Source organism: Nanorana parkeri, unplaced genomic scaffold (assembly GCF_000935625.1).
Source record: "Nanorana parkeri isolate BGI_ZX_2015 unplaced genomic scaffold, ASM93562v1 scaffold10, whole genome shotgun sequence".
In the NCBI taxonomy this organism is placed as follows: Eukaryota; Metazoa; Chordata; class Amphibia; order Anura; family Dicroglossidae; genus Nanorana; species Nanorana parkeri.
Window position 1 is genome coordinate 2018699 of NW_017306278.1, and position 25552 is coordinate 2044250.

Genomic DNA, 25552 nt, shown 5'->3' on the forward strand with positions numbered 1-25552 from the left:
TACATGTTCAAGAGCAGCTGTTGTTAAAGTGTTTAAAGACCGGACTGTCAGCCGAAAATCTGGGTCTGAACGTGCGAATTGTGGCCGTCAGCGACTAGTCAATGTTAGGGCAGAACGGGGGAGGGGCAAGACTTGTACAAGACAACAGAAGGGCAACAGTGCCGTGTCAGGTTCCTCGCATCACCTTTCATCATCTCTTGGAGTCACCAGGCGGCCCAACGAAGTACTGATGGGGTGGTCATAATAATCTGGCCACTCGGTGTATATATATTGGATACAATGGGATAATGCAAATTAAACAATTGTCATGTTTCATTTTAATATATATATAGTATATTTCTCATGTAAGTAAGCACATTGATATTCTTGTTGTGTATCTATTAGCAAGGTGAAGATTATACAATAGAATTAACAATTGCACTCCGGTGTCTCATCAGCATTCCACCACCATACTAATTCCCCTCCAATTAGCCCCAGACATGTCTGTGTTTTGCACCGGTGGCATCACAGCTCTTGCTCATTACGGCTCATCATCACCCCAGCGGCAGGTGTGTTGGCACCTGGGGTGATGTCACTGCACGGAGGGGGGTGTTGGCGCAAAAGGGAGGAAACCGCCAACCCAGGTGTCTGAGTGTAATCCTATATAATCCGCCCTGGAAACATCAAAGTTTCCATTGATTGAGAAGCTGCAACATGGCCAACCTGTCAGTAAGGGCTTTAGAGGGATGAGGGAAATGAGAGGGAGATAATGTATGAATATGACAGAGAATTTCCTTCGCAGGCCGGGAAGTTACATTGTACAAGTTTATAACAAGGCTCATGTTTGCTTGGATGGGATGTTGAAGCAGATTCCCGCTGGAAGACCACCGCCGAGAGATTTGATTGAATTGAAACAACTTTTATGAAAACTCAACATGTTCAGGAACAAACATTGCTCTCTCTTCAGGATCTAAAGAGGAAGTGATACTCTCTCCAAAACTTGTTGGGTTTTAATGGGAGCTTTCAATTGTTGGTCTTCCAATGGGGTTTCCAGCACGTATGTGTAGAGGAGATCTTTTATGTTTCCAACCAGCATTTTGTACACGTTGGAAGACCCCTGAAAGGGGAGTGATGCTCTCCCTGGAACATGTTGAGGAGCTCTCAGCTGTGGTCTTCCAGCACATTTGCTTAGAGGAGATTTCTTACGTGTTTAATGTGTTCGGTTTAATAAAAGCTCCTAGTTGGGGTCCTCTAATGGGGTTTCCAGCACATATGCGTAGAGAAGATCTTTTATCTTCTCAACCATTTTCCATACTATGGATGAATTTTCTAAATAGGAACCTGGAGAGGGAGCGATGCTCTCTCTGAAACGCATTGGATTTTAATCAAGGCTTCGCGTTATGGTCTTTCAATGGGATCTGCTTTAACATCCTATCCAGTCTTGTGGGCAGCAACTTCAGGTGAACCCCTGAAGAGGGAGCGATGCTCTCTCCGAAATGTGTCTGGCTTATTGGGGGAACAAGTATCTTGCTGCACTCCTTACAGGATAACCATACCTGATATACAGGTGGGTGCTTGAAGCGACCACGGCTGGCACAGTGAAAAAACGGAATGCATAGAAATGTCACCAGCACACCAATGGTTCAATGAAGAATGTGAAAGTCCATTTATTGAAGGAACATCGCCATTCGAAAAATAGCGCTTTCGGGGCCAAACAGGGTCCCCTTCATCAGGCTCAGGATGAGTTTTTGAATGGCGATGTTCCTTCAATAAATGGACTTTCACATTCTTCATTGAACCATTGGTGTGCTGGTGACATTTCTATACATTTGGTTTATTGGGGGCTCTCATTTGTGGTCTTCCCAAGGGGGTTTCCAGCACATGTTTTTAGGGGAGATTTTTAATCTTTTTCCCCCATCATTTTCAATACGTTGGATTCATTTTCTACATAGGAACCGGGAGAGAAAGCGATGCATTCTCTGAAATGCGTCAGGTTTCAATCAGAGCCCTCAGTTGGGGTCTGCCAATGGGATCTGCTTCAACATCCTATGCGATATTCTAAAGAATACTCCTGGGACCCCTTAAGATACTCCGGATGACAGGGAGCTGCCTCTGAAATGATTCTGACCACTGGTTTTGGTCCACTCTGGGGTCCTGCGCTCCACCAACAGATACCAAAAATATTTTATGCGACATCAAAGGCCTTGTAAAATAAACCCACCACAAACGTGCCATATACTGGAAAGAGCACCTTGCAGCCTCACAGTTATGCTTCCTACCTGTCTCCGAACGGACGTGTTTGGTGCGTTTTCTTCAAACTTGGCCAGTAACTGGGTGGCCATTGACCTGACTTTGTTCTGGTTGATGACCTCCTTGGTGTCGCTGCATTCGCTCCCGCATCCGTTGCTTTCACCTACGACGTTTCCCGCCTGCAAAACCAGACAGGAGACATATTTTAAGTGGCGCCCGTTGAACCCCGTTGCCTGTCCCACCGCCCCCGGCAAAAATGCAGCTCCGGAAACACGGGACCCAACATGGAACGAGACACAAGTGCTTCGGCTAAAAGTCTCTCTGCATACCAGACATTCCAGCTTTTCGCAAAGCCAACGTCTAAGATTCCAGGGATGGGGGCAGCGTGAGATTTGTAAATAAAGGACGCCATGTTCAAGAAACGTGAAGACCACTTTAGACTTAACTTAGAAGCCGTCCAGTGCTCCATAAGGGCCAATTGACGTCATGCACTTTTTACCACAAAAGAATACAAGAAAAGCTTGAAATGTATCCAAACCCAAGAACAGAAATGTAATATGTTGCAGCTTATGCGTCCTTAGAGGTGGTAGCTGCATTAGTTTTCTTTTCTCAGGATTGTTTTCCCTTTATTTTCAATTGGTGACCCTGCTAGTAACACACTTCCTGTCCTAGAGTGACAGCTCTCACAGACCATACTGTATCTATGGGGGAGCAGTGTTGTCACACTAGGACAGGAAGTGTATTAGGACTACAGAACAGCTCATCCTCTCCTCTCCTCCATAGCATAGGTTGAGGGTGGGGTTTTTTTGGGGGGGACTTATCAAACAGATATAACAAAACACATTCAGTGATACATTTTCCTATGCCCGGCATAACTGGCTGTGGCGTCCATAGTAGAGAATAGGTGTAGGTGGCTGTATGTGTACAACCCAGGACGTAGCTGGGGCCATATTCAGGAGCATTTGGCTTTATACATGTGCAGGTTTACGCAAGCTGGGAGATATTTCTCAAGGCTTCTAAGGCAGTGGTGGGCAACTCCGGCCCTCCAGCTGTGCTTTAACTACAAATCACCAACATGCCTCTGCCTCTGGGAGTCTTGCCTGTAACTGGCAATCTTGCAATGTGTCATGGTACTTGTAGTTTCACAACAGCTGGAGGGCCGGAGCTGGCCATCACTGTTCTAAGACCTCATGCACATGGGTGCATAAGACTGTTGGACGAAAATTGTGGCCATGTATCTGTGCTCGGCTGTGGCATACAGCCACACATAGTAGTGAATGGGTGTAGGTGACTAGACACATTCACTACTATGGGTGGCTATATGCTGGTTATCCCCGGTGCAGGAAATACTCCCATAGTTTACGTTTGACGGCCTGCGCCCTTGTGCATGAGGCCTTAGGAGTTGGGAGACAGTTTGTAGTCAGGCAGTTGACAGTTTAGAAACTTCTGACTACTGATGTCCAGGTTGAAGTATCAGGCTCATATGGAGTAAGTAAAGCGAAAATAAGCCAAACGTCATCAGTGTGCACGCGTCAATGGGCACTTGGGCCGGGTCAAGGGGTAGGCAGAAGAGGCAACCGCCATGTTCACTCCAGCAGATGTCTATAGGCACTTGGGCCAGGCCAAGGGGTAGGCAAAAGAGGCAACCACCATGTTCACTCCAGCAGATGTCTATAGACACCCGGGCTAGGCCAAGGGGTAGGCAAAAGAGGCAATCGCCATGTTCACTCCAGCAGATGTCTATAGGGACTTGGGCCAGGCCAAGGGGAAGGCAAAAGAGGCAACCGCCATGTTCACTCCAGCAGATGTCTATAGGGACGTGGGCCAGGCCAAGGGATAGGCAAAAGAGGCATTTGCCATGTTCACTCCAGCAGATGTCTACAGGCACTTGGGCCAGGCCAAGGGGTAGGCAAAAGAGGCAACCGCCATGTTCACCCAACAGATGTCTATAGGGACTTTGGCAAGGCCACAGGATAGGCAAAATAGGCAACTGCCATGTTCACTCTAACAGATGTCTATAGGGACTTGGGCAAGGCCACAGGATAGGCAAAAGAGGCAACTGCCATGTCTATCCAGCAGATGTCTATAGGCTCTAGAGCCAGGCCAAGGGGTAGGCAAAAGAGGTAACTGCCATGTTCACTCCAGCAGGAGGATGGTGCAAACATACGCAGCTGAAGTAATTCACAGCTCATGGTGTGGTGAAGGGGGGCAAACTCATTTTTCACCTTGGGAGCTAAGGGAACTGGTCCCGTCACCGATGGCCACTGTTCACTGTGCCATCTATTCACAATGGAATTCTCTGTCAATGGCACTTTCACTGTAGCCTCTAAAAAATGGGGGAAGAAGCCGAATTATGAAGTCCACAGTAACCTCTCCAAATCACAGCTGCTGCCGTACATACACAGGCGGGAATGGAATTTATTAACAGCCGCTGGGACCCAGCAGCGCCCCGCAGAATCATTTCCCTGTTTTGTGATGAATGAGAGGATGGATAATATAACTCTGTTTGGGCAATTTGCTGTAATACTCTCCAGCTGCTACTAACTGCTCTCAGATACTTCGGTGAGACATCTGCTCGTGGCGCTGCCGCCGCTCGCGTTCTCACTCGGAGGCCGATTGACTGTCATCACCAATTATTAGGAACAAACCTCTTCAAATAGCTGGACCGTCCTCCGTCTCCTCTTGTTCACGTCATTCTCGTCTGTCTTATTTTCACTCTGACAGACAAAAGGAAAGAAAGTTACTCCGGTGAACATTGATCTGCTTCAAAGACCAATCCAATGACAATACTATCCAGATAATGATACAAAATGTAACAATTACACGTTTTCCCCACTATATCTGTGTGTCTATATTAGGAAGACATTGGTGTAGTTATCACTGCAACCTGAATGTGTGATGACACACAATGCCTGCGGGGGGCGCCCTATTTATACTTCCCATGGAACACAATGGGCTTGCTACTTTTTTTTTCAACCTTTTTTTTCAACCTGTGTCCATAATCTTGTTCACAAAAATAATTAATGGCGTCTCCTGCACCCCTTTTGAAGTCACTTCCTGACTACCTGCACTTCAACAATGGCTGTATGCGATTTCTCAGGGTGGGTTTCGTAATGGTGACAACAGTGGACCATGTGTTTGTAATGCGTGCTGAAACGGTCACTTGTTATGTCCACCGGAAGACTGTGTGATTGGGTGACAATGTAGGAGCACAGCTGGGAGACAAGAACAGGGCCTTGTCACCCTATAACAGGAATTGTCTGAGCAAGTACCTCCATGGCAGGATCTCCAGGCCTGACTTCAATAAATTTTTTTAATATTGACGTGGGACAAATAGAGAGATGAGGAAATGTGATTTTACTTGCGACATACTTGCTCCGCATCAGTGACTGAGAAAGTCATTGGACTGTCTGTGCAATGTGTGCGGAAAGGTCACTTGTTGTGTCCATCAGAAGCCTGTGTGGCAGGGTGACAATGTAGGAGCACAGCTGGGAGACAAGGACCGATCGTTGTCACCCTATAACAGGAAGTGCATGAGGAAGGACCTCCATGGCAGGATCTCCAGGCCGCACGTCAACACTTCAAAAATGATTGACCCGGGACAAATAGAGGGATGAGGAAACATGATTTTACTTGCTATGTACTTGCTCAGTGGCTTAGAAAGTCATTGGATTGCCATTTGCAATTGCAGGTTCTGTTTAAACACATCCAAGAGTGTAACTATTGCCATAGCAGACCTTTCCAGCTGCTATAGGGCCCTAAAGCACAGGGGCCCAAATTTGTCTGGCTACACAATGCTTTTAGCATTTGTCAGATACATTTGGGTACAATAATGTATACATAGTATAGGAGCCTATGTGATTGCTATGAAAAGCAATTAGTATTCTGTGTTATTAGATGAATAGGAAAGACACCGAATTGATGCACGGTCAGGAGTTGCCCAGGTGTGCACCGATCACGGCGTCACCCGGGTAGAAGTGAATTCACTGCGTCGCCTCGTCTGATTCGCCCTTACTAAATTATTTCTTGGGTGGAACGAGAAATAAAACTGCGGATGTTTGTCTTCTATCAAGTATCAGATTTGTATAATCTCAAGAAGTGCGTCTGGCGTAGTTGTGTTCAGGGCTGTAACTATATGGGATGGGGCCCCATAGCAAAACCATTTAGGGCTGGTGCAAACCTAGGCGACACCTTACCGCGCAGCAATCGTGCGACTCCTGACCCGGCGGATTGCCGCGTGTCAGGAGTTGCCCAGGTGTGCACCTATCGCGCTGTGGGTGCCATTATTTTTGCCGTAATCGTGTTCAGAAGCACGGGCGGAATCGCAGCGGGAAACCACGCAATCCGCCCGCCGTGACTCGGGTGCCATTAGAAAATAATGGCACCCACAGCGCAATCGGTGCACACCTGGGCAACTCCTGACATGCGGCAATCCGCCGGGTCAGGAGTCGCACGATTGACGCGCGGTAAGGTGTCGCCTAGGTTTGCACCAGCCCTAAATGGTTTTGCTATGGGGCCCCATCCCATATAGTTACAGCCCTGAACACAACTACGCCAGACGCACTTCTTGAGATTATACAAATCTGATACTTGATAGAAGACAAACATCCGCAATTTTTTTTTCTCGTTCCACCCAAGGAATAATTTAGTAAGCGCGGGCGAATCAGACGAGGCGACGCACTGAATTCACCTCTACCCGGGTGACGCCGGAATAATTGCCAGGCTCTTCAGCCCACATGTGGGCCACATTACCACGACACGTGCTTGCGTTGTACTTCAAGTGTTTTTGAGTTGAGCGTGAGACATTAATATGCGAGCGAGCCAGACTGAGGGGGGCGGGGGTGGCCCTCCTCTGACCGTCGCACGCAGCTCCGTTCATGAGATAAGCGTTTCGTGATGGATTCCAACCCGACTCTGATTTTTTGTTTAATTCCGAGGGGTGGGAGCGAAGTCAAATTATGAATCTGGTTAATTTCTTGGAAAGACGTATAAAAAAAAAAAATGAAGGCTTAAGTTTCTCAACCGGCTGCGTTCCGCGGCGTCCCAAACAATTAACTCCAGAAGGTAATTTGAATTGAGTTCGATTGCGGAGCAATTAGATGACATCATGTTTGTCGGGGACGTGGAGATCCTGTGTTTTGCTGCCATGGAATTTTTTTGTGATGACATCCATATGAGAACCTCTCGGACTTATCTCCCCCTCATTAGCGCATGTTGTCAGATGAAAGGGATGTCGATTTCGCTGCTCACCGCCGCGTCTGACCTACGCTGGGCGTTTCAAAGAGGACGAGGGTGAAACAGAACGGAGGAGACGTTTGTTTAATGCGAATTTCCAAAGGACGTTTCCTCCCGTGCTGGAGTAACTGATCTAAGATTTATTTATCTAGGATTAAATGATATCGCAATAAATCACAATGTACAGGAGGCTTAATGAGATTCAGAACAGCTGTCCAATGTAATCCTGTTGAAGAAACTTCATATACATAAGTCCCTCCATTGTCCTACATGATATTGAATGACCTGGTTACTGAACCTATACTGGAAATGTCCTATAAACTGGTCACAGAGGTTACAGTCATACTAGACAACCTTCTTTAGATCTACCAACAGCAGTGTTATATCAGGCCTGTCTGATTGGATACACATTATATGGCCAACAGTTCATAGATACCTGACCGTCACACCTATCATATGACCAAAAGTATGTGAATTCCTCTCCAAATGATTGAGCTTGGGTGTTTTCAGTGAAGGGTACTATTAATTCTGCAGCATACAAAGACATTTTACAAAAATTTGCTCTTCCAGCCTTGTGGCAGCAGTTTGAGGAAGGCTCTTTTCTGACTTTGGCCCTATCCACACAGCTAGGTCTATAAAGACATGGTTTGACCAGAGTGTTGTACAGGAACTGCACAGAGCCCAGACCCAGGGCTGTCTTTAACGCAGGGCAAAAGGGGCAGTTGCCCCAGCCCCAGTCACTGTTGTGGGGCCCAAAGCAGCTGCCCCTTGAGCCTGCAAAAGACACACACGTGTCACCGTTCTGTTTACTATGCAATCTGCATTGCATAGTGTTGCTCTGCCCCTGCTGTATGCTTGCACAGCGCGACCTCGTGGTGTCTCATGCGGGGTGACATCCCCCTATGATGTCTCCTCCTATCCACTCTTTTAGAGAGCGAAAGTGCATGGCGGGAGAGGGGCTGGGGACCCAAGAAAATGTTTGCCCAGGGTTCAATCAATATTAAAGATGGCCCCACCCTGACCTCAACCCTACTGAACACCTTTGGGATGAAATAGATAAACTTGGAATGCCTGAGAGCCAGGTCTTCTTAACCATTTGTGAGGTCAGTACCTGACCTCACAAATGCTCTTTTGGTTGAATGGGCACAATTTCCCACAGACACACTCTACAATCATGTGCAAAGCATTCTTAGGGTAGAGGTTGGGGTCAACTCCATATTAATGGCTGTGGTTTTGGAATGGGATGTCCAACAAGTTAATATAGGTTTGATGGTCAGGTGTCCAGAAATGTTTGCCCACATAGTGTATATTGAATAAAAAACCTATTGGAGATTACACAGAGATTGGAATGTGACATGTAGCCAGTTTAAGTTGTTGTTATAAGTGTGATCCAGTCAAACATTGGTGTGGAGGAACTCAAGTGTCCTGCACAGAGCCCTGACCTTAACACTACTGAACACCTTTGAAATGGATTGGAACACCAATTTTGAACCAGGTCTTCTCATCCACCATCAGTACCTGACCTCACAAATGCTCTTTTGGCTGAACGGACACAAACTCCCCAGGACACACTGCAAAATCTTGTGTAAAGCCTCTTAGAAAAGTGGAGGCTGGGGCCAACTCCATATTAATGGCCATGGTTTTGGAGCGGGATATCCAACAAGTCCATATAGGCCACAAACATTTGGTCATACAGTATCCTGTATATTGAATGAATAACCTAATGGTAATGGCTGTTTTAACACCTCCTAGCTCCAATTATGCAAATGCAATCAACACCTGGTTGCGATTAACAGATTATGTGGATTGGAGGAACATTCACCATATTTATTCCCAGTGAACCTTTTGTGCAAGTCATTCCGAATTGAGAAAGCTGGTCGCATGACCAGTGAAACGGCTTCAAGAAAAATACAGCAAGTCCAGTTGCCTTGACTTATTTTTTTTACAGATAAACTTATTGGAGATTACTCAAAGATTGTACAATCAGACTGTGACATGGAGCCAGTTTAAACTGTTATTATGTTTGATCCAGTCAAACATGACAATCTCTGAAAAAACCCCAAGACAATTTTGTTTTTGGATCACTCTTACTCTCTTTCCTTCTCTCCCTTTCTCATGTTGCATTGCCTTTAACTGTGTACTTAATAGTAAATTTACTAATAATCATATGATTACTCTGTATACCAAGTACGCTCAGTACAAAAGTTATTCAATGTCTCACCTTTGGCACTCTCTTTCTTGGTAATGTTAAGTTGAGGTAATTGTTCAATATCAAGTTTGACGGTTTTGAAGACAAAGCTTCCCCATTGTTCTCATTGCCCTTGCGGGAAGAAACTGTGAACATAAAGGAGGCAAGTGTGTTTCAGAAGGAGGGAAGGCCAGACTACCCACCTCAGCAGACGAAAATGTAAAGCACAAATTAGGAACTAAAATAAGAATCCCAGAGTCCACCTCCCAATACAGGACATGAACGCTGCCCAGTTCAACTATAGCTGAAATTGTTGGCTGGGGCCATGCAAATCATTCCATTATTCTCAAGGGGTCGGTGGTGCACAAAGAATTACTGGTTTATAGGTACTGCGTAAAATATACAGGCATTTAACCAACAAGTGGTTCATGTTTGTTAGCCTCCTCCAGCGCAAAGGTTGGACACTGTGGCCAACCGAAAACTTCCTCATTAAAATACTTTTGAAGAATCCTTGGCTTCTTAACACAAAGTCAAGTGGGCTAGAAGGCTAAAGCCCTATTTAGGATTTATCTGTGTTATAACCGGTGACTCTGGATAGATAGTTGGATAAATGGCTCTATATTTGGATGTATCTGGTCTATAAACCAGCAGGTCTGGATGGACAGTTGGATTAATGGGCCTATATTTAGGATGTATCTGGTCTATAAAGCAGTGGCTCTGGATGGATAGTTGGATCAATTGCTCTATGTTTAGCATAGACAGTTGGATCAATTGCTCTATGTTTATCTGGTCTAAAAAACTGGTGGCTCTGGATGGACAGTTGGATAAATGGCTCTATATTTATGTTGTATCTGGTCTACAAACTGGTGGCTCTGGATGGACTCTTGGATAAATGGCTCTATATTTAGGATGTATCTGGTCTATAAATGGCAGCTCTGAATGGACTCTTGGATAAATGGCTCTATATTTAGGATGCATCTGGTTTATAAACTGGTGGCTCTGGATGGACAGTTGGATAAATGTCTCTATATTTGGATGTATCCAGGTTATAATCCAGTGGCTCTGGATGGACAGTTGGATAAATGGCTCTATATTTAGGATGTATCCGGTCTATAAATGGCGGCTCTGGGTGGACAGTTGGATAAATGGCTCTATATTTAGGATGTATCCGGTCTATAAATGGCGGCTCTGAATGGACAGTTGGATAAATGGCTCTATATTTAGGTTGTATGTGCTCTATAAACCAGCGGGCAGCAGGATAACAAAGTCATACAGGAATGATCTGCATGGCTCTGCCTACTATACATTAACAAGGAATTATTTTTGGGTTTGCAACAGCAACGTGTACATTTCTTCAGGTTGAAGATAGCAATGTTTAACTTCAGCTATGAAGAACTTAGTACAAAACCACCTTTCAGATCCAGGGAACTCAGAACATTCATAGTCAAGCAGAGCTACGTACCAACAGGCCTCAGCGGGGCTCTCCGGAATAATTCATAGAACTTGGAGAGGTACAAGACCATACTAAGCTTATCGGGTTCCTCATTGGATGCCATCTCCTTGGCCGCAGTGATTGGAGAGATTCCAAATTCCTTCTCGGCAATATCAAAGGCCAGCTGGTTGTTCCTGACAGCGTCATCCTCGTTCAAAGAGTCAAAGTCGCTGGTGGGGGGGAACAATATCAAACGACAGGCTCATCATTAAAAATTCAGGACAAACAACAAGATGAAATAAACGGATATTGGGGATTTATCTGATAATTCGGGTAGAAGACAGAATAATAGCAGAACATTTAGGGCAATGTGGAATGTTTTTTGGGTGGAACCCACAGACTGTTTTGAAGGCTACTAGTCCAATGCTATGCATATTTATGGGAAGGCAGTCAAGTGGTCCTTCCCAATGCCACCGGCTGGCTACTGATAAGGAAAGAATTGACTGAAACCTGTCCCATTAATCTGCCTGAATCACTCTCCTCCTCTCCACTTCACTCTCCATGTAAAGCTGAACTCCAGCCTTAGCCTTCCCCTTTCATTCATTGGATTTCAGTTCTTAAAATAAGGTATGTAATGAAAATGGAATGGCCGTACTTAAACATGTTATCATGTTTACGAGGGGGGGGGGGGCAGGAATCAAGGAAGGCAAAATATAGGCAGATTACACTTGAGGTTTGAAACACCTCAGGATAAGGGGGTAGCCCATATTTAGTATATCATGGATGGGCATACTTCCTATTAGCGGGCTTCCTCATTCCAATCACAGAAACACCAACCCTAGAAATGCCAATGCTCCATGTTCATTATAGGCAATCGAAGGATTTATCTGTGACGCCATTTTCCATTGAAGTGCACTAATCATGCTTCCTTGTTAAGTCTTACACTGCCCATTTATATCAACTACTGAATCATGTGACACTCCAGGGTATTGGGCCAAAAACTGTGAGCAACTTACAGAAGATCTGGCCGGAAATGGTGAATGATGGCGCACAGGGCCAAGCCGCTTCTCCAGGAGTTGGTCAGGTTTGTGACATTTACATTCCGGTAGCCCTCCGTCTGCTTCTGACACCAGGTTAAAAGTTTGTTGGGTCTAATGTCGGACTCTGGTGGGACAAGGAGAGAAGACCATCGGCTGAAGTTCTGCAAAAGCAGCAAATCAGAGCAAAGCTTGAGGTTGGGTCCAGAATTTCACTTACCATGCCGAGATAGATTGACAGACCTTCTTATGGAACTTGCTCTCTCTAAAGGACAGCCCTGTAGCTCATTGGTGATGTAGAGATGCTTCACCTGCAATCAAACATATCCCACGGAAGTTACATTTACATTTGATCTCTAACTGGATAGGTAAAACCTCATTTACAAATAATTCAGACATTATTGCCAACACCTTCTATCAAATCAAAGATCACCTCCTTATACAACTGATATATCCTTGCATGGCTGCTGGCAAGATGGCTTCCCCGCTGACCGGTTACACTGTGGGGGTTATTCACTAAGCTGCCAAAGGATTTAGCCAAACGTTCAGCTGATCCTTCGGCTCACTTCGGCTGCAGAAACCCTTCGGTTCGATGGCCTGCTGTATGCGCTATTCACAATGGCCCGTACAGCAGCCAAAGTAAACAGCCAAGCTGAACGCATATGCTTCGGATCGGCACAGCTGAAAACAAAGCCGGAGCAGGGAGAATGGTCCAGCCCAAGCGGACCAACTCCCTGCAAAGTCTAAAAGTGTGATTTAAAAAAGAAAACAGCGTGGGATCCCCCTCCCAAATTTATATCAGACCCCTTAGGTCTGGTAGGAATTTTAATGGGGACCCCCAACGCCCAAAAAAGGGGGGGGGAAAGTGGGGTCCCCCCTAAAATCCCATATCAGTCCCTTAATCTGAGCATTGGCCTGGCAGGGCAGGAAAGGGGGTGGGACGAGCGAGCGCCCCCCTCCCTGCACCATACCAGGCCACATGCCCTTGACATCGGGAGGGTGCTTTTCCAGGGGGGCCCTGAAAAAGCACTGTGTCTCCATGCCCAAGAGCCCAAGGGCCTGGCCCTGTGGTTGTGGGGGTATGTGGGGAACTCATCTGCATCCGGGTACCACCTTTCATAAATGCAGCACCGAGATGCCGCCCCCCCCCTTGACGAATCCTTTGATGAAATATCCCCATCCCAGTTCCCAGCTACACACAACTGCAGTTGTCAGTCCAACACCAAATGACAATTTGCTCCATCTAAACCAGTGGTTCTCAACCTGTGTAACCTCAGGACCCACATTTGTCCTTGGACATTAAGTGGCGACCCAAGTCGCACTGCAATGGAACGCACGGCATCGCGGTACCGTGTGTGTGATCCTCAGCTTGGGGTCCAGTACTTGGCTGCTGTGATGGAGCTCCATCCATACATGCATTGCTTGTACAACTCCCTGGTGCGCCCTGTAGGTCACATGAGGAAACTGTAAGCAATGCATGTATGGATGAAGCTCCCTCGCGGCCATACCTCCAGCCCACCCCTTCTCAAGCTGACACTTGGCGCCAGGCAGCATATTCTGAATGGCTGCTCACGGCAACAACTGATATTGCTACACTAGGGGGAGGCTGAGGAGCATCTCACATAGAAAAGTGGAAGGCACGTGGCGACCCACTGAAAACAAGGTCGCGACCCACTTTTGGGTCACGACCCACCAGTTGAGAACCAAGGATCTAAACTAAACTAAAATTCTGGCTATAGATACACTGTAACATAAGAACACATTCAACCGGCCATCAAATAGATTGAGATTGAACTGGCTGTATTGAATGTAACTCCTTCTTCTCCCCCGTTCGTTGTGCACACACACCTGATGTCCCCGGACACTGGAGTTGAGGTTGGGGTATCGGCTGGCGGGGTCAATCGTATACTGGTCAAAGTTTTTGTTAATGTTCTCCGGCGTCGTCTGAGGTAGCAAACGGTACAGACTCTCCCTGAAACAAGACAGAACATAATCAGATGTCTACAACCCCCTCCGGAGAATCATCACTCTTAAGATATTTCCTCCATTTCGGAAACCATTGCCAAAAACTGCCATGTGGCGCTGTGGCGAGGGGAAGCCGTCTTTCCGTCTAATGCTCCGTGATTTGCAGGGTAAATATGTAGCACACCATACATTACATGATGTCATCTCTTTGTGCACTCACAACAAGATGCTTTTTTTTTTTCCTTTTTCAAAAAAATTTTGTCAGATGAATTTCAATCTTGGCGACCACAGACAAGTGAGTCAGAAATGAATCAAGGACACGTCTTTACCGTTCGGGGAGAAGTTATGATCTCACGCAAGCACGCCACGCGTTAGATTGAATCCAGCTAGGAGAATATTCCACATTAAAGTCAAACTTTTCATTTTTGTCTGAAGGTTTCAGCTCGCTGACCGCAATGTGAATGTTGTGTAGCCGCGGTGAGCGTAGCTCTTTTTTTATATATATAAAGCACACGGGGATACCGTATGAACATGCCAGCTGTCCTTAATTTAGACGGCCAGTCTCAAATGTTGAAGATCTGGGAACATTCCCGGTTTTTATAACTAACGTCAAAGACTGAAAAACCATCATCAATAAAAAGTGGACCGAGCAGCAGATGTATGTCTGCTTAAGTGTATGTAAAACCAAAATCTATTCTTCAGTTTGTTTGGCATCATGCCTCTCTGTATAAAAGGTACTTAAGCAGTTTGTTTTCCGGGATCTGTTACAATGTTTCTTACCTGAAGATCCTGCACACAACAGCGCTTCCTGTTTCAGGCTGACAACGCTAAGCCACTGTCACCGAATTAGCAGCAGTGCTGTCAGCCTATTCCTTCAGTTGACCGTTGGGCTGACTATCAGGTCTGTACAAACCTCCTGCATACCTGATAGGTAGCCCAATGGCCAACTAAAGGAGTGCGCACATTAGACTGACAATGCTGCTGCTAATTACGAGGCAGTGGCTTAGCGTTGTCAGCCTGAAACTGGAAGTCCTGTTGTTGGCAGGATCTCCGAATAAGCAGCTTTGTAACAGATTCACAAAAAATGATTCACTTAAAGCTAAACTCCGTCCTTCCCTTCAGTCTTCTATCTGACCTCTGTCCTTCCCTTCAGTCTTCTATCTGACCTCCGTCCTTCCCTTCAGTCTTCTTTCTGACCTCCGTCCTTCCCTTCAGTCTTCTATCTGACCTCCGTCCTTCCCTTCAGTCTTATATGTGACCTCCGTCCTTCCCTTCAGTCTTATATCTGACCTCCCTCCTTCCCTTCAGTCTTATATGTGACCTCCGTCCTTCCCTTCAGTCTTCTATCTGACCTCCGCCCTTCCCTTCAGTCTTCTATCTGACCTCCGCCCTACCTTCAGTCTTCTATCTGACCACCGTCCTTGCCTTAAGTCTTGCACAGTTGTACCGGCTCCTCTCCTGGACTGAAATTGCTTCCTCTGATAATCACTGCACACTGGGAGCTTTCCACAATGTGCATTAGAAGCTGCAGCAAGTCAGATAGAACCCGCCTCATTTCCTAGCTGTAGGATGTCCAGCATTATCTAAGCCTTTCCTTCCCTGCCTGACTGCCCCTTTCATACATTGGATTTCAGTTCTTACAATCATGGAGGCTCAGCATCATGAGCAGGCGTTAGCTAGGGTGGTCTGCATGCAAATACAGTCTGCCTAGGTACTACCACTTCTCTAGAATGACATCCCCTCATCAAGGTATTTTGATATTTATCAACAGCTAGCCCCCTGCTTGCATCAGGACCGAGAAGTACTGAGGCAGGGTGCTGTGATGTTTTGAGGAAGCTATGTACAGCACCCTGCCGGCCCCTCCCACCAGCCATGAACTTACTGCATTGCACAGAGAGGCAAAGGGACCCAGTGATGACAGTGCTGGGTCTAAAATAAGGTATGTTGTGAAAACAGAAAGGCTTCATTTAATAATTTTACCAGCATGTTGATTGGGATGGGGGAGGGGGGGATTGGTGGGGTAGAAGGAACCATGGAAGGCAAAATATAAGCAGATTAGCTTCAGCCTTAAGAATATTGTATAGTCAGTCAGCCATATACTTTTTACATACAGTACATGGGTTTACAATATACTTTAGGTACATGTGTGCTCAGTATTGTGTCACTTCCAGGTATTTATTACTTCTCACAGAGATCACTGTACTCCCCCCTGACAATGCCTTCATCTACTTTTTTTACCCCCATGCCCTTTTTACAATATGGAACCCCAAAGCGGACATTGTTATGTAGCCAAAACTGTCCATTTTGAGTTTCCTACAATGGCTCCGTGTCCATGGAAAGTAAATCCCAGTGTTCCAATCTTTCCACTAAGGAGTGCAATGTAACCATCTTTAGAACTGCGATATATGACCATATGGTGATCTATAAAAAGCCTTGATGGCTATTCCTGTCCTGGGGGGCAATGGAGTTAAGTGTCACATGGCAAAACAGAAGAAGCTGGACGTTTCTGGTAGCAGATGGAAGTCAAAGTGAAAGCCGTCAGCAGTTCTGTAAGGGATAGAAGTCTATATGAAACCAACGTCATGTCCCCAACAACAGGGGCTTATGGAAAAGGATAACAGGGCAGCGGCCATGATGGTCCAAAGCTATAAGGTTTTAAACAGAGGACCTTTCAGTCATGGGAGTTGGTTTGTTTAGTTCACAATATAAAGGGCATTTCGAGTTTGGAATTGTATAGATTCATGACCACAGCATGAGGGAAGAGTGGGAAAATGACAGAGTCTGGGGGAATTGAGTTTAATGGTGAGTGATAAGTGTTCAGAGGGCCATAGAGTGTAACAGACAGATTATGTACAGCACCAGAGAAGGAAATAGAGGCGGAGGATACACTGTTTCCCCAAAAATAAGACCTACCCTGGAAATAAGACCTAGTACTATCTTTGGGAATTGCTAAAATATAAGACCTACCCCAAAAATAAGACCTATTTGTGACTATTCCCAGGGCCGGTGGTGGCATAAGGGGGAACTTAAATAGCTGCGGGAGAGGCAGGAGAGAATGAGCAGTGCCAACGAAGCCAGCGCTAGAGGAGGCGAGGCGGCACCGGAGGGAGCAGAGCCGTATAAGCCAATGCCTCCTCTATAGCGCCGACTCGTGTCACAGACGGAGCGATACCAAATGCACTCGGCCTGTGAGGAATCCATAGTGATAGCGTGCTTCGCTCATTCTGGCCAGCGATTTGTTAGCAAATTGCTCTTGGAAAGGCACGGCAACCCTGATTGCCCTGATCACCATATTTTTCTACATGAATGAGTGTGGATTGTTGTACATTAAAAAAAAAATAAGACCTAGTGTGTTTTTTTAAGCCAAAAATAATATAAGACAGTGTCTTATTTTCGGGGAAACACGGTAGTAACATAGATACAGATCCAACGGCACTTCCTGTCCATTTACTGACTGTTGAAAGGAAATATTCACATATTATCCTGTTAAAATTGAACTCCAGTTTAAATGAAAGGCAAGGCTTTAAAAATGGGAAACTCAGATCACTAAACACTTTATGAGGACATCCCTCCATATGATTAAGTTCTGGTGTTCCCGGTGAAGGGTCCTGGTAATGCTACACCATACGAAGACATTGTGGACAATTGTGCTCTTCCAACTTTGTGGTCGCAGTTTAGTGAAGGCCCATTTCGGTTCCACCATGAGTGTCCCCTGTGTACAAAGCCACCTCCATAAAGGGTAAAGGTTAAGTGCTCGTTTTCATCTGGGGACAAAAATAACAAAGATATACTCACCTGATCATTGGAGCCAATTGGCTGCTGGACCCTTTTCTGTTCCACCATGCCTGTCCCCTGTTTACAAAGCCAGCTCCATTAGGACATGGTTTGACCAGTTTGTGAAAACCACTCAAGTTCCTTCACCCCAGAGCCCTGACCTCAACTCTAAGGAACACCTTTGGGATGAGCTGGAATGCCAGTAGTTAACCTCACAAATGCTCTTTTGGTTGAATGGGCACAAATTCCCACAGACATACTCCAATATCTCATGGAAGACTTCCCAGAAGAAGAAGAAGCCTGTTATAGCTCTGTAGCTCCAAAAAGACATGGTTTGACCAGTTTCGTGTGAAGGAACTCCAGCTGTCCTGCACAGAGCCTTGACCTCAACCCTAGTGAACACTAGTGCCAATTGTGAGCCAGATCTTCTCATCCAACATCAGTATCTGGGCACAGATTCCACAGACACCCTCCAAAATCTTGTGGAAAAACTTCCAAGAAGAGAGGAGGCCTTTATATCTGCATGAAGGGGTCAACTCCATAGTAATGGCCATGGTTTTGGAATGGGATGTCCCAGAAGCTCGTATACCCTGTTTCCCCGAAAATAAGACCTACCCCGAAAGTAAGACCTAGCACTATTTTTCAAGATTCCTGTAATATAAGGCCTACCCCGAAAATAAGACCTAGCTTGGTGGTAGCATGTGGGGGGGAACTTGAAGAGCAGGAGAGATGGTATCAGCCTGCAGGGACATACTGTATTAAGGGGATGACAGGGGACTCACTCCGGCCAGCGCAGTGACAGGGAGCACTCCACTACCATACTTCACCAACTGCTGTCCCCCTGAAGGCACTGCTTAATGTAATGGTACTGTATTGTGTACCGGTAAATGGTACCATACTTTACTGCGCCGTCCACTGTCTGATGTCCCCACTGCTGCACCGCTGGTACCGCTGTCCCTGATGGCAAAGCATGCCGGCGCTGTAGAAAGCAAGGCTGCGGCGGCGGAGGGAGCAGAGCCGCATTAGCAGAAACTTCCTTTATAGCACCGGCTACTGTGACAGGCGGAGTGATACCAGATAACTTTGGATTGTTGTACATTTTGTTGCACAGTAAAAAAAAAAAAAAAAAAAGACATCCCCTGAAAATAAGACCTAGTGTGTTTCTTTTTAGCCCAAAAAAATATAAGACAGTGTCTTATTTTTGTGGGAAACACGGTAGGTGCAATAGTCAGGTTTTCACAAATGTTTGGCCTTATAGTGTCTTAATAAACCACATTTACGTTTATTGTGAAGAGGAACTAGCTAATATGCAAACCTTGACACCCCTGCATCACCCCAACCACCCTCTCTGTTACATTACACTGATTACATCACAGATCATGCAGAAGCAGAACTGAGAAAACTCCTGCTGCATTAACAGCTGCTTACTACCATATCCATGGACTGTAGGGGCTTTCTGACCAAAATAATGCAGAAAAAGGAACTAAAACTGAAATATTATTTAATTTGCAATGTAGTGAATTAAAAAAAAAAAAGGTAATAGGTAAAGAGAGAAACGATACCTTTCGGCAAGGACTTCGAGAGGCGGTGTTCCCTGAGCCCAGCTCTTCACCATCCAGGCCGTGTCAAAGGCTGCCAAAAATCCCCGGGCACATCCGGTCCCCATGGGCCAGAAAGGCTGCAAGATAGAAAGAGATGCATTATGTTTTTTTTCAGTCTGACACCCAATAAATGAAGGTCGAAGAACGGGGCAATGCAGCAACACTGGCCTTAAAGAAGAACTCCAGACATAAATATTCTTAACTCTTGCAGTGGGGCTACCTCCTTCCCCGCACTGCAAGGGTTTAAGTGCTCATTTTGGTCTAGGGATGAAAATAACCGAGGTATACTAACATGAACCTCGCAGCCATTTGGCTGTTAGGCCGGACCCTGCATCCTTGCTCCCCCTCCACTCCGGTGGTCTAAGGTCCTGTGAGTCACCACGTCCTGTAGAGTGTATTGGACTTGGGGACGCCAAGGGTCATGCCATTGAAGGGGGAGACAGGCCGAAGGGACCGGTCTAGCTATGGCTAGGTTACAAAGCCACAGCTTTAGTAGCAATTTGATGATGAGACATCAGCCCCACATTGTGTGGACCGTTACGGCGAGTAGACACCGGGTTTCATAAGTTGACCAACCTCAAGTAAACTGTCTCCGACGAGGGCCACCAGGAGATGGTGCCCGTGCCGTTCTCTGACCAGGGCGGCGTTCTCCGAGGCGTACATCGACGTAAAGTCAAACATGGCCACGTCCGGCTGCTCGTAATGGTTGATGGCGAAGTCCAAAGACGGCAGCTGGTAGTTGGTGGCAAAGTCTGCGGCCTCCCGGGCGTAGGACTGTAGGCTGTCCTGATCCACGTTTTCGGCACAAAGCAGCATCTCGGCATCAGCGTAATCCTGCAGAGAATACAAATGCGTGGCTCGGCATTGCATGGCGGGATCGTGTTCTTCAATAAGCTATTATGTGTTAGGGCCAAACAGTCTTAGAGCAGGAAAGGAGTTTTATATTGCAGTCTTTATTTTCATTAAAGATTTTTACTCACTTCCTGTCCAGATGAGAAACCTCTCCAATGGAGACAGAGACGGAAACATATATTTGTTTGGCATCTAACTCAACATGACCCTTTCTTTTATATTTTACCAAAAAAAACATTTTGTATTATATTATTTGTGTGCAGGGCCAGATTTACTCTCTCTGTGCCCCCCTCCCCAATGGAGAATGGTAACCGGGCAGTGGTGGCGGCAGGGTTAGTTTTAATTTTTTTTTTCTTTCTTTTTTTTTACTTTTTTTTAACTTTTTAACTTTTTATTTATTTATTTATTTCTTCTTTCTTTTTAACTTTTTTATCACTTTTTTAATTAGTGGCTGGGCCTCGGTTGACCTTGTGGGAAATCCGGCCCTGTTTGTGTGCAATAAAATTCATTTTAGAGGGGGTTTTTTTCCTAAAAATATCGATTAGATTAATATTTGTGTACATTTTGTGCGACATCAAAAAAAATCAGCTACCATTTCTTTATTCTCCGGGGCCTCTGCTTTCAGAGGATATTTCATTGTTTGGGGGTTTAAAGTAATTTTCTATCCAAAAATTCAGATGAAAAAGGAAAAAATTGCTCCAGTACTCGGGTGGTTAAAGGAGGACTATGGGGTCAGTGTTTTTCTCCATAGTTCTCCTAAGGGTCACGGGAGGACACAAACTAGCGTCCTCCTGTCACCCAAAGCTCAGTATATAGGGAGCTACAGCTCGCGGTATACTGAGATCGCCGCAGCCGGGACGGATCCCGACATTACTGTCGAGATCCGCCCAGCTGCGTGATTGACAGCTGGCTCTGCCTATCTAGAGGCAGAGCCAGCTGCACCCGCCCCCTCCCCCGTCCGTTCCACCAGTCAGCGCTGGAGGGTCGGACAGGGGAGGAGGGGAAATCCCTGCAGGGAGGCGTGAGTGACAGTCACGGCTCTCTGCAGAGACAGGATCGAGAAGTGAGCGAGCGCCGGTATGTGTTCTCTCACTTCCCGATCTACTGAGCCGACCTGTGACAGTCTCATTGTCACACGTCGGCTCCAACTATGAGGATCGGTGAAAATCACTCACCTCATAGTTCTCCTTTAAAGGAAGTCTTTTTATACACGTTTTATACATTTTGTATTTGAAGTTTCTTTAATGTGACCTGAGGGACCTGAGGGATGAATGTGATCCACCTACATTGAGGATGACCCCCTTGTCCAGCAGACTCTGCTTCTTGGCAGTCATCACGAAGTAATGTGTGCTGTCCTTGTAATATACGATGTTCTCCAGGTCGATCCCTGGAAGCAGAGAAGAGATAACACATTAGGAGTTCATTGTCCAGGAGACGCCGCCAGTGATGTCTTCTACAGAGCGGAATCCTGGATACATTGCAACATTGTAACATTACAGGACGCATAGACGACACGCACAGACACACGGAACACGCAGGCCGAGCTGGGACATCATTTAAAGTGTATCTACTGTATAGCCAGGAGATGTGTTTTGAGTAAAGGATTGAGGAAAAGGGGGGTTTGGTCCACTTGGAGAGATTTTCCTTTACTTCCTGTAGCAAAGGGCACAACAGGAAATGAGAGAAAATTGCTCCAGAGTGTTAGGAAGTCCCCTAATCTTGCCACCGGAACAGTTGCCCCCCATTGCAAGACTCTGATGACAAGTCTAAAAATGTTTGAGTATAGGATTGGGAAACGAGGGCTTGGTCCACTTGGGGAGATTTCACTTCCTGTCCCAAAGACATAACAGGAAATGAAAGAAAGATGCTCCAAAGTATTAGGAACTCCCCTCTTCTTGTCACCAGAAGAGGTGTCCCCTTTGAAATATCAGATGACATCTCTAAAATGTTTAGAGTAGAAGATTGGGGAAGAGTGGCCTTGGTAGACTTGGGGAGATTTTCCTTTACTTCCTGTCCCAAAGACATAAACAGGAAAAGAGAGAACATTGCTCCAAAGCATTAGGGGATCCCCTTTTCTTGTAACTGGAACAGGAGTCGCAATTGAAACATTCTGATGACAACTCTAAAATGTCTTGAGTCTAGTATTGGGGAAAAGTGGGCTTTGTCCATTTGGGGAGATTTTCCTTCACTTCCTGTCCCAAAGACATAAACAGGAAATGAGAGAAAATTACTCCAAAGTATTAGGAAATATCTTCTTGTCACCATTGAAAGATTCCCCGCCCCCACCCTGATTCTTGTTTGGAAGACAACTCTAAAATGTTGGATTTCCCATCACTTCCTGTCCCAAAGACACAACAGGAAATGAGAGAAAGTTGCTCCAAAGTTTAGAAAATCCCCTCTTCTTGTCACCGGAACAGGGTGAATGTTGTTCACACGGCATTCCCACCACTAGATGGAGCCAAGGAGTATGGGAATTCCCTATGCCCCTCCATGTCCCCATTGAAAGATTTTCCGCTTCCCGTTCTGATGGCAGCTCTACAATGCTGGATTTCCCATCACTTCCTGTCCTCAGGACAACTAGAGGGGGTGAATTTCCCCAGTGGGGTCGCACATTTAAGTCAGCAACCTGGGCTGGTGTAAAAGATGTCCATGTAATGGGCCGCCCTTCTCCACACGGCAAAGGTTAATTGCTTGTTTTGTCTAGGATGGGGGTGGGCAAACTCCGCCCCTCCAGCTGTGGTGCAACTACAAATCCCATGAGGCATTGCAAGACTCTGACAGCCACAGGCATGACTCCCAGATGGGTTTTGTAGTCGCACCACAGTTGTGGGTCTGGAGTTTGCCTACCCCTGCTCTTGGGGGTGATTAATAGGGTGATACACTTACCTCATCCCTCACTCCTAGATTGTGGGCAGGCCTCTCGGTGTCCTCATACACAATGCAGGACTGCTGCTCCTGCATTGTACATGATGAAGTTGGAGGCTTCATAATGGTGACAATGGTGGACCGTGCCTGCGCTATGGGACAGCGGCTTGTAGCCTGCATGTGACAACGCAGAACAACAATTGGGAGGCAGAGACAGCGGGTTGTCACCCCACAACAGGAAGCGCCTGAACAAGGACCGTTATTTAAATGAAACTGCAGATCTCTATAGACTGAAACCAGCTTATGAAATGACGTGAACGTGTCACGGCTTCTACGGGATTCCAGCTCCAGGGTGTCAGTCGGCTCTACACGCACCCAGGCGTGTATTCACTGAGAGTTTCTTTTGTCAGGTGAGTTTCTATTTCAGTCCGGCTGACTTCCGCCTGAACTATTCGTCACCCCTGAGCACAAAGCGCCGGAGCCGCAGCGGGCTGCCAGAATGAGGACCGACCTGTTTCTTCCTTCAAGTCCTGGAAGAATTTCTGATTGAAGATAAAGGCCACGCCGCTGATCTCCTCCACCTTGGCCTCCGCCGTCGTGTTTCTGTTGATAAAGTTGGCCGTGATGGCGATGGCGAGTTTACCCCGGAATTCTTTCCTTCGGAATCCTGCAGTGAAAAGGGGGACGAATGTTTAAAAGGGGGCCACCTGCGTGTACGGCGACATCTGCATACATTCAATCACATAGAAGGAGACATTTCATCTGCCTTTCCTGGTCCCTCATCAATCTGCATCATGACATTTCAATAAAGCTTTCCCGTTTTCATTATGTGCTTCTCTGTGCAATGCAGGCATATCATGGCTGGTGGGAGGGGCCAGCAGGGGGGCTGTACATAGCTTCCTGAATACATCACAGCGTCCCGCCTGAGTACTCTTCTCAAAAGCCCTTAGCCCCGATGCAAGCAGTGGGAGGAGTTATGCAAATATTGAAGTGTCTTGATGGGCGGGTGTCAGTCTAGAGAGGTGGGCGTTTCCTAGGCAGGCTGTATTTGCATGTACCGCCCTGGGTGACGCCCACACATGATGCTGAGCCCCCGTGTTCAAATGAGTGCGTCAGAGTCCAAAAAACATCGAAACTGGAGCAGACGAAATCTAGAGCAGCTGCGCAAGACAACCAATCAGCTTCTCTTTCATTTTCAAATCTTAACTGAACAAACTGAAGAGAGAAGCTGATTGGTTGCCGTGCGCAGCTGCTCCAGATTTGATAAATACCGCCCCCCCTAATCTCTGAATGATCGCGCACTCTGTAAATCTGCAGGAAAGCCTTTAAAACACTTCAGACGCCTTATAAAGGCCGTAACTCCCGTCATTAAAAGGGAAAGTGGAATGCGACAAATGAAGCGGCTCGCCGGGTCTGGCTGGAGGAAATTTGTTTCTTTTTTATAGGATCCCAGGCGGGATTGTGCGTTATATTGGTGTTTGATCGCCATTCGCAGAGGCGGCTGGATACACCCAGAGCACTGCGCCACCCAGGAAACACCTTGTCACATAAAAACTTTATCCTCCGCAGGAACGGACAGACACAACGCACAGTCAGAGGTGACATGGAAGGGGGACTTAAAGGAGAACTCCAGCTGAGCTGTTTGCTTAGTTCTTTTTTTATAAATCTTCCACCCATCCGTACACTGCGTGAAAGCCCTATGGGGTCTCTTTATAAACATTCTGCCCAGCTGTACACTGGGTGAATGTTCTATGGGATCTATTTATAAATATTCTACTGGGTGAATGTGTCCTATGGATTGCCCATATGCTGGGTGAATGCCCTATGGAGTATATTTATAACTCTGCCCAGCCATACGCTGGGTGAATGTCCTATGGGGTCAATTTATAAATCTTCTGCCCAGCCATATACTGGGTGAATGCCCTATGGGGTCTATTTCTAAACATTCTACTGTGTGAATGTCCTATGGGGTCAATTTATAAATCTTCTGCCCAGCCATACACTGGGTGAATGTCCTATGGGGTCAATTCATAAACATTCTACTGTGTGAATGTCCTATGGGGTCTATTTATAAACATTCTACTGGGTGAATGTCCTATGGAGTGCCCATATGCTGGGTGAATGCCCTATGGAGTCTATATATAAATCTCATGCCCAGCCATACACTGGGTGAATGCTCTATGGAGTCTATTTATGAACATTCTACTGGGTAAATGTCCTATGGAGTGCCCATATGCTGCGTGAATGCCCTATGGAGTCTATTTATAAATCACATGCCCAGCCATACACTGGGTGAATGCCCTATGGAGTCTATTTATAAATCTTCTGCCCATACGTTGGGTGAGTGCTGTTCGCATGGCATTCCCACCACTAG

The 25552-nt window shown here is 46.3% G+C and overlaps 1 protein-coding gene across 3 annotated transcripts in view; it reads right to left on the reverse strand.

The window, feature by feature from the left end:
• Positions 1-25552, reverse strand: part of MICAL2 (microtubule associated monooxygenase, calponin and LIM domain containing 2) — an 82165-nt gene that overhangs the window by 27495 nt on the left and 29118 nt on the right. Inside the window, exons 5-16 of one of the 3 annotated variants that reach the window (XM_018555388.1) lie at positions 23690-23845; positions 21600-21700; positions 20038-20295; positions 19423-19538; positions 13970-14093; positions 12342-12432; positions 12101-12248; positions 11111-11314; positions 10524-10533; positions 9686-9775; positions 4878-4946; positions 2259-2408 (exon numbers count right to left, since the gene is read on the reverse strand). In XM_018555388.1, coding sequence (XP_018410890.1) covers positions 2259-2408; positions 4878-4946; positions 9686-9775; positions 10524-10533; positions 11111-11314; positions 12101-12248; positions 12342-12432; positions 13970-14093; positions 19423-19538; positions 20038-20295; positions 21600-21700; positions 23690-23845 — 1517 coding nt within the window. Of the gene's footprint in view, positions 1-2258; positions 2409-4877; positions 4947-9685; positions 9799-10523; positions 10534-10597; positions 10599-11110; positions 11315-12100; positions 12249-12341; positions 12433-13969; positions 14094-19422; positions 19539-20037; positions 20296-21599; positions 21701-23689; positions 23846-25552 lie in introns of all 3 variants that reach the window. The other 2 variants (XM_018555370.1, XM_018555381.1) reach the window with 2 other exon arrangements.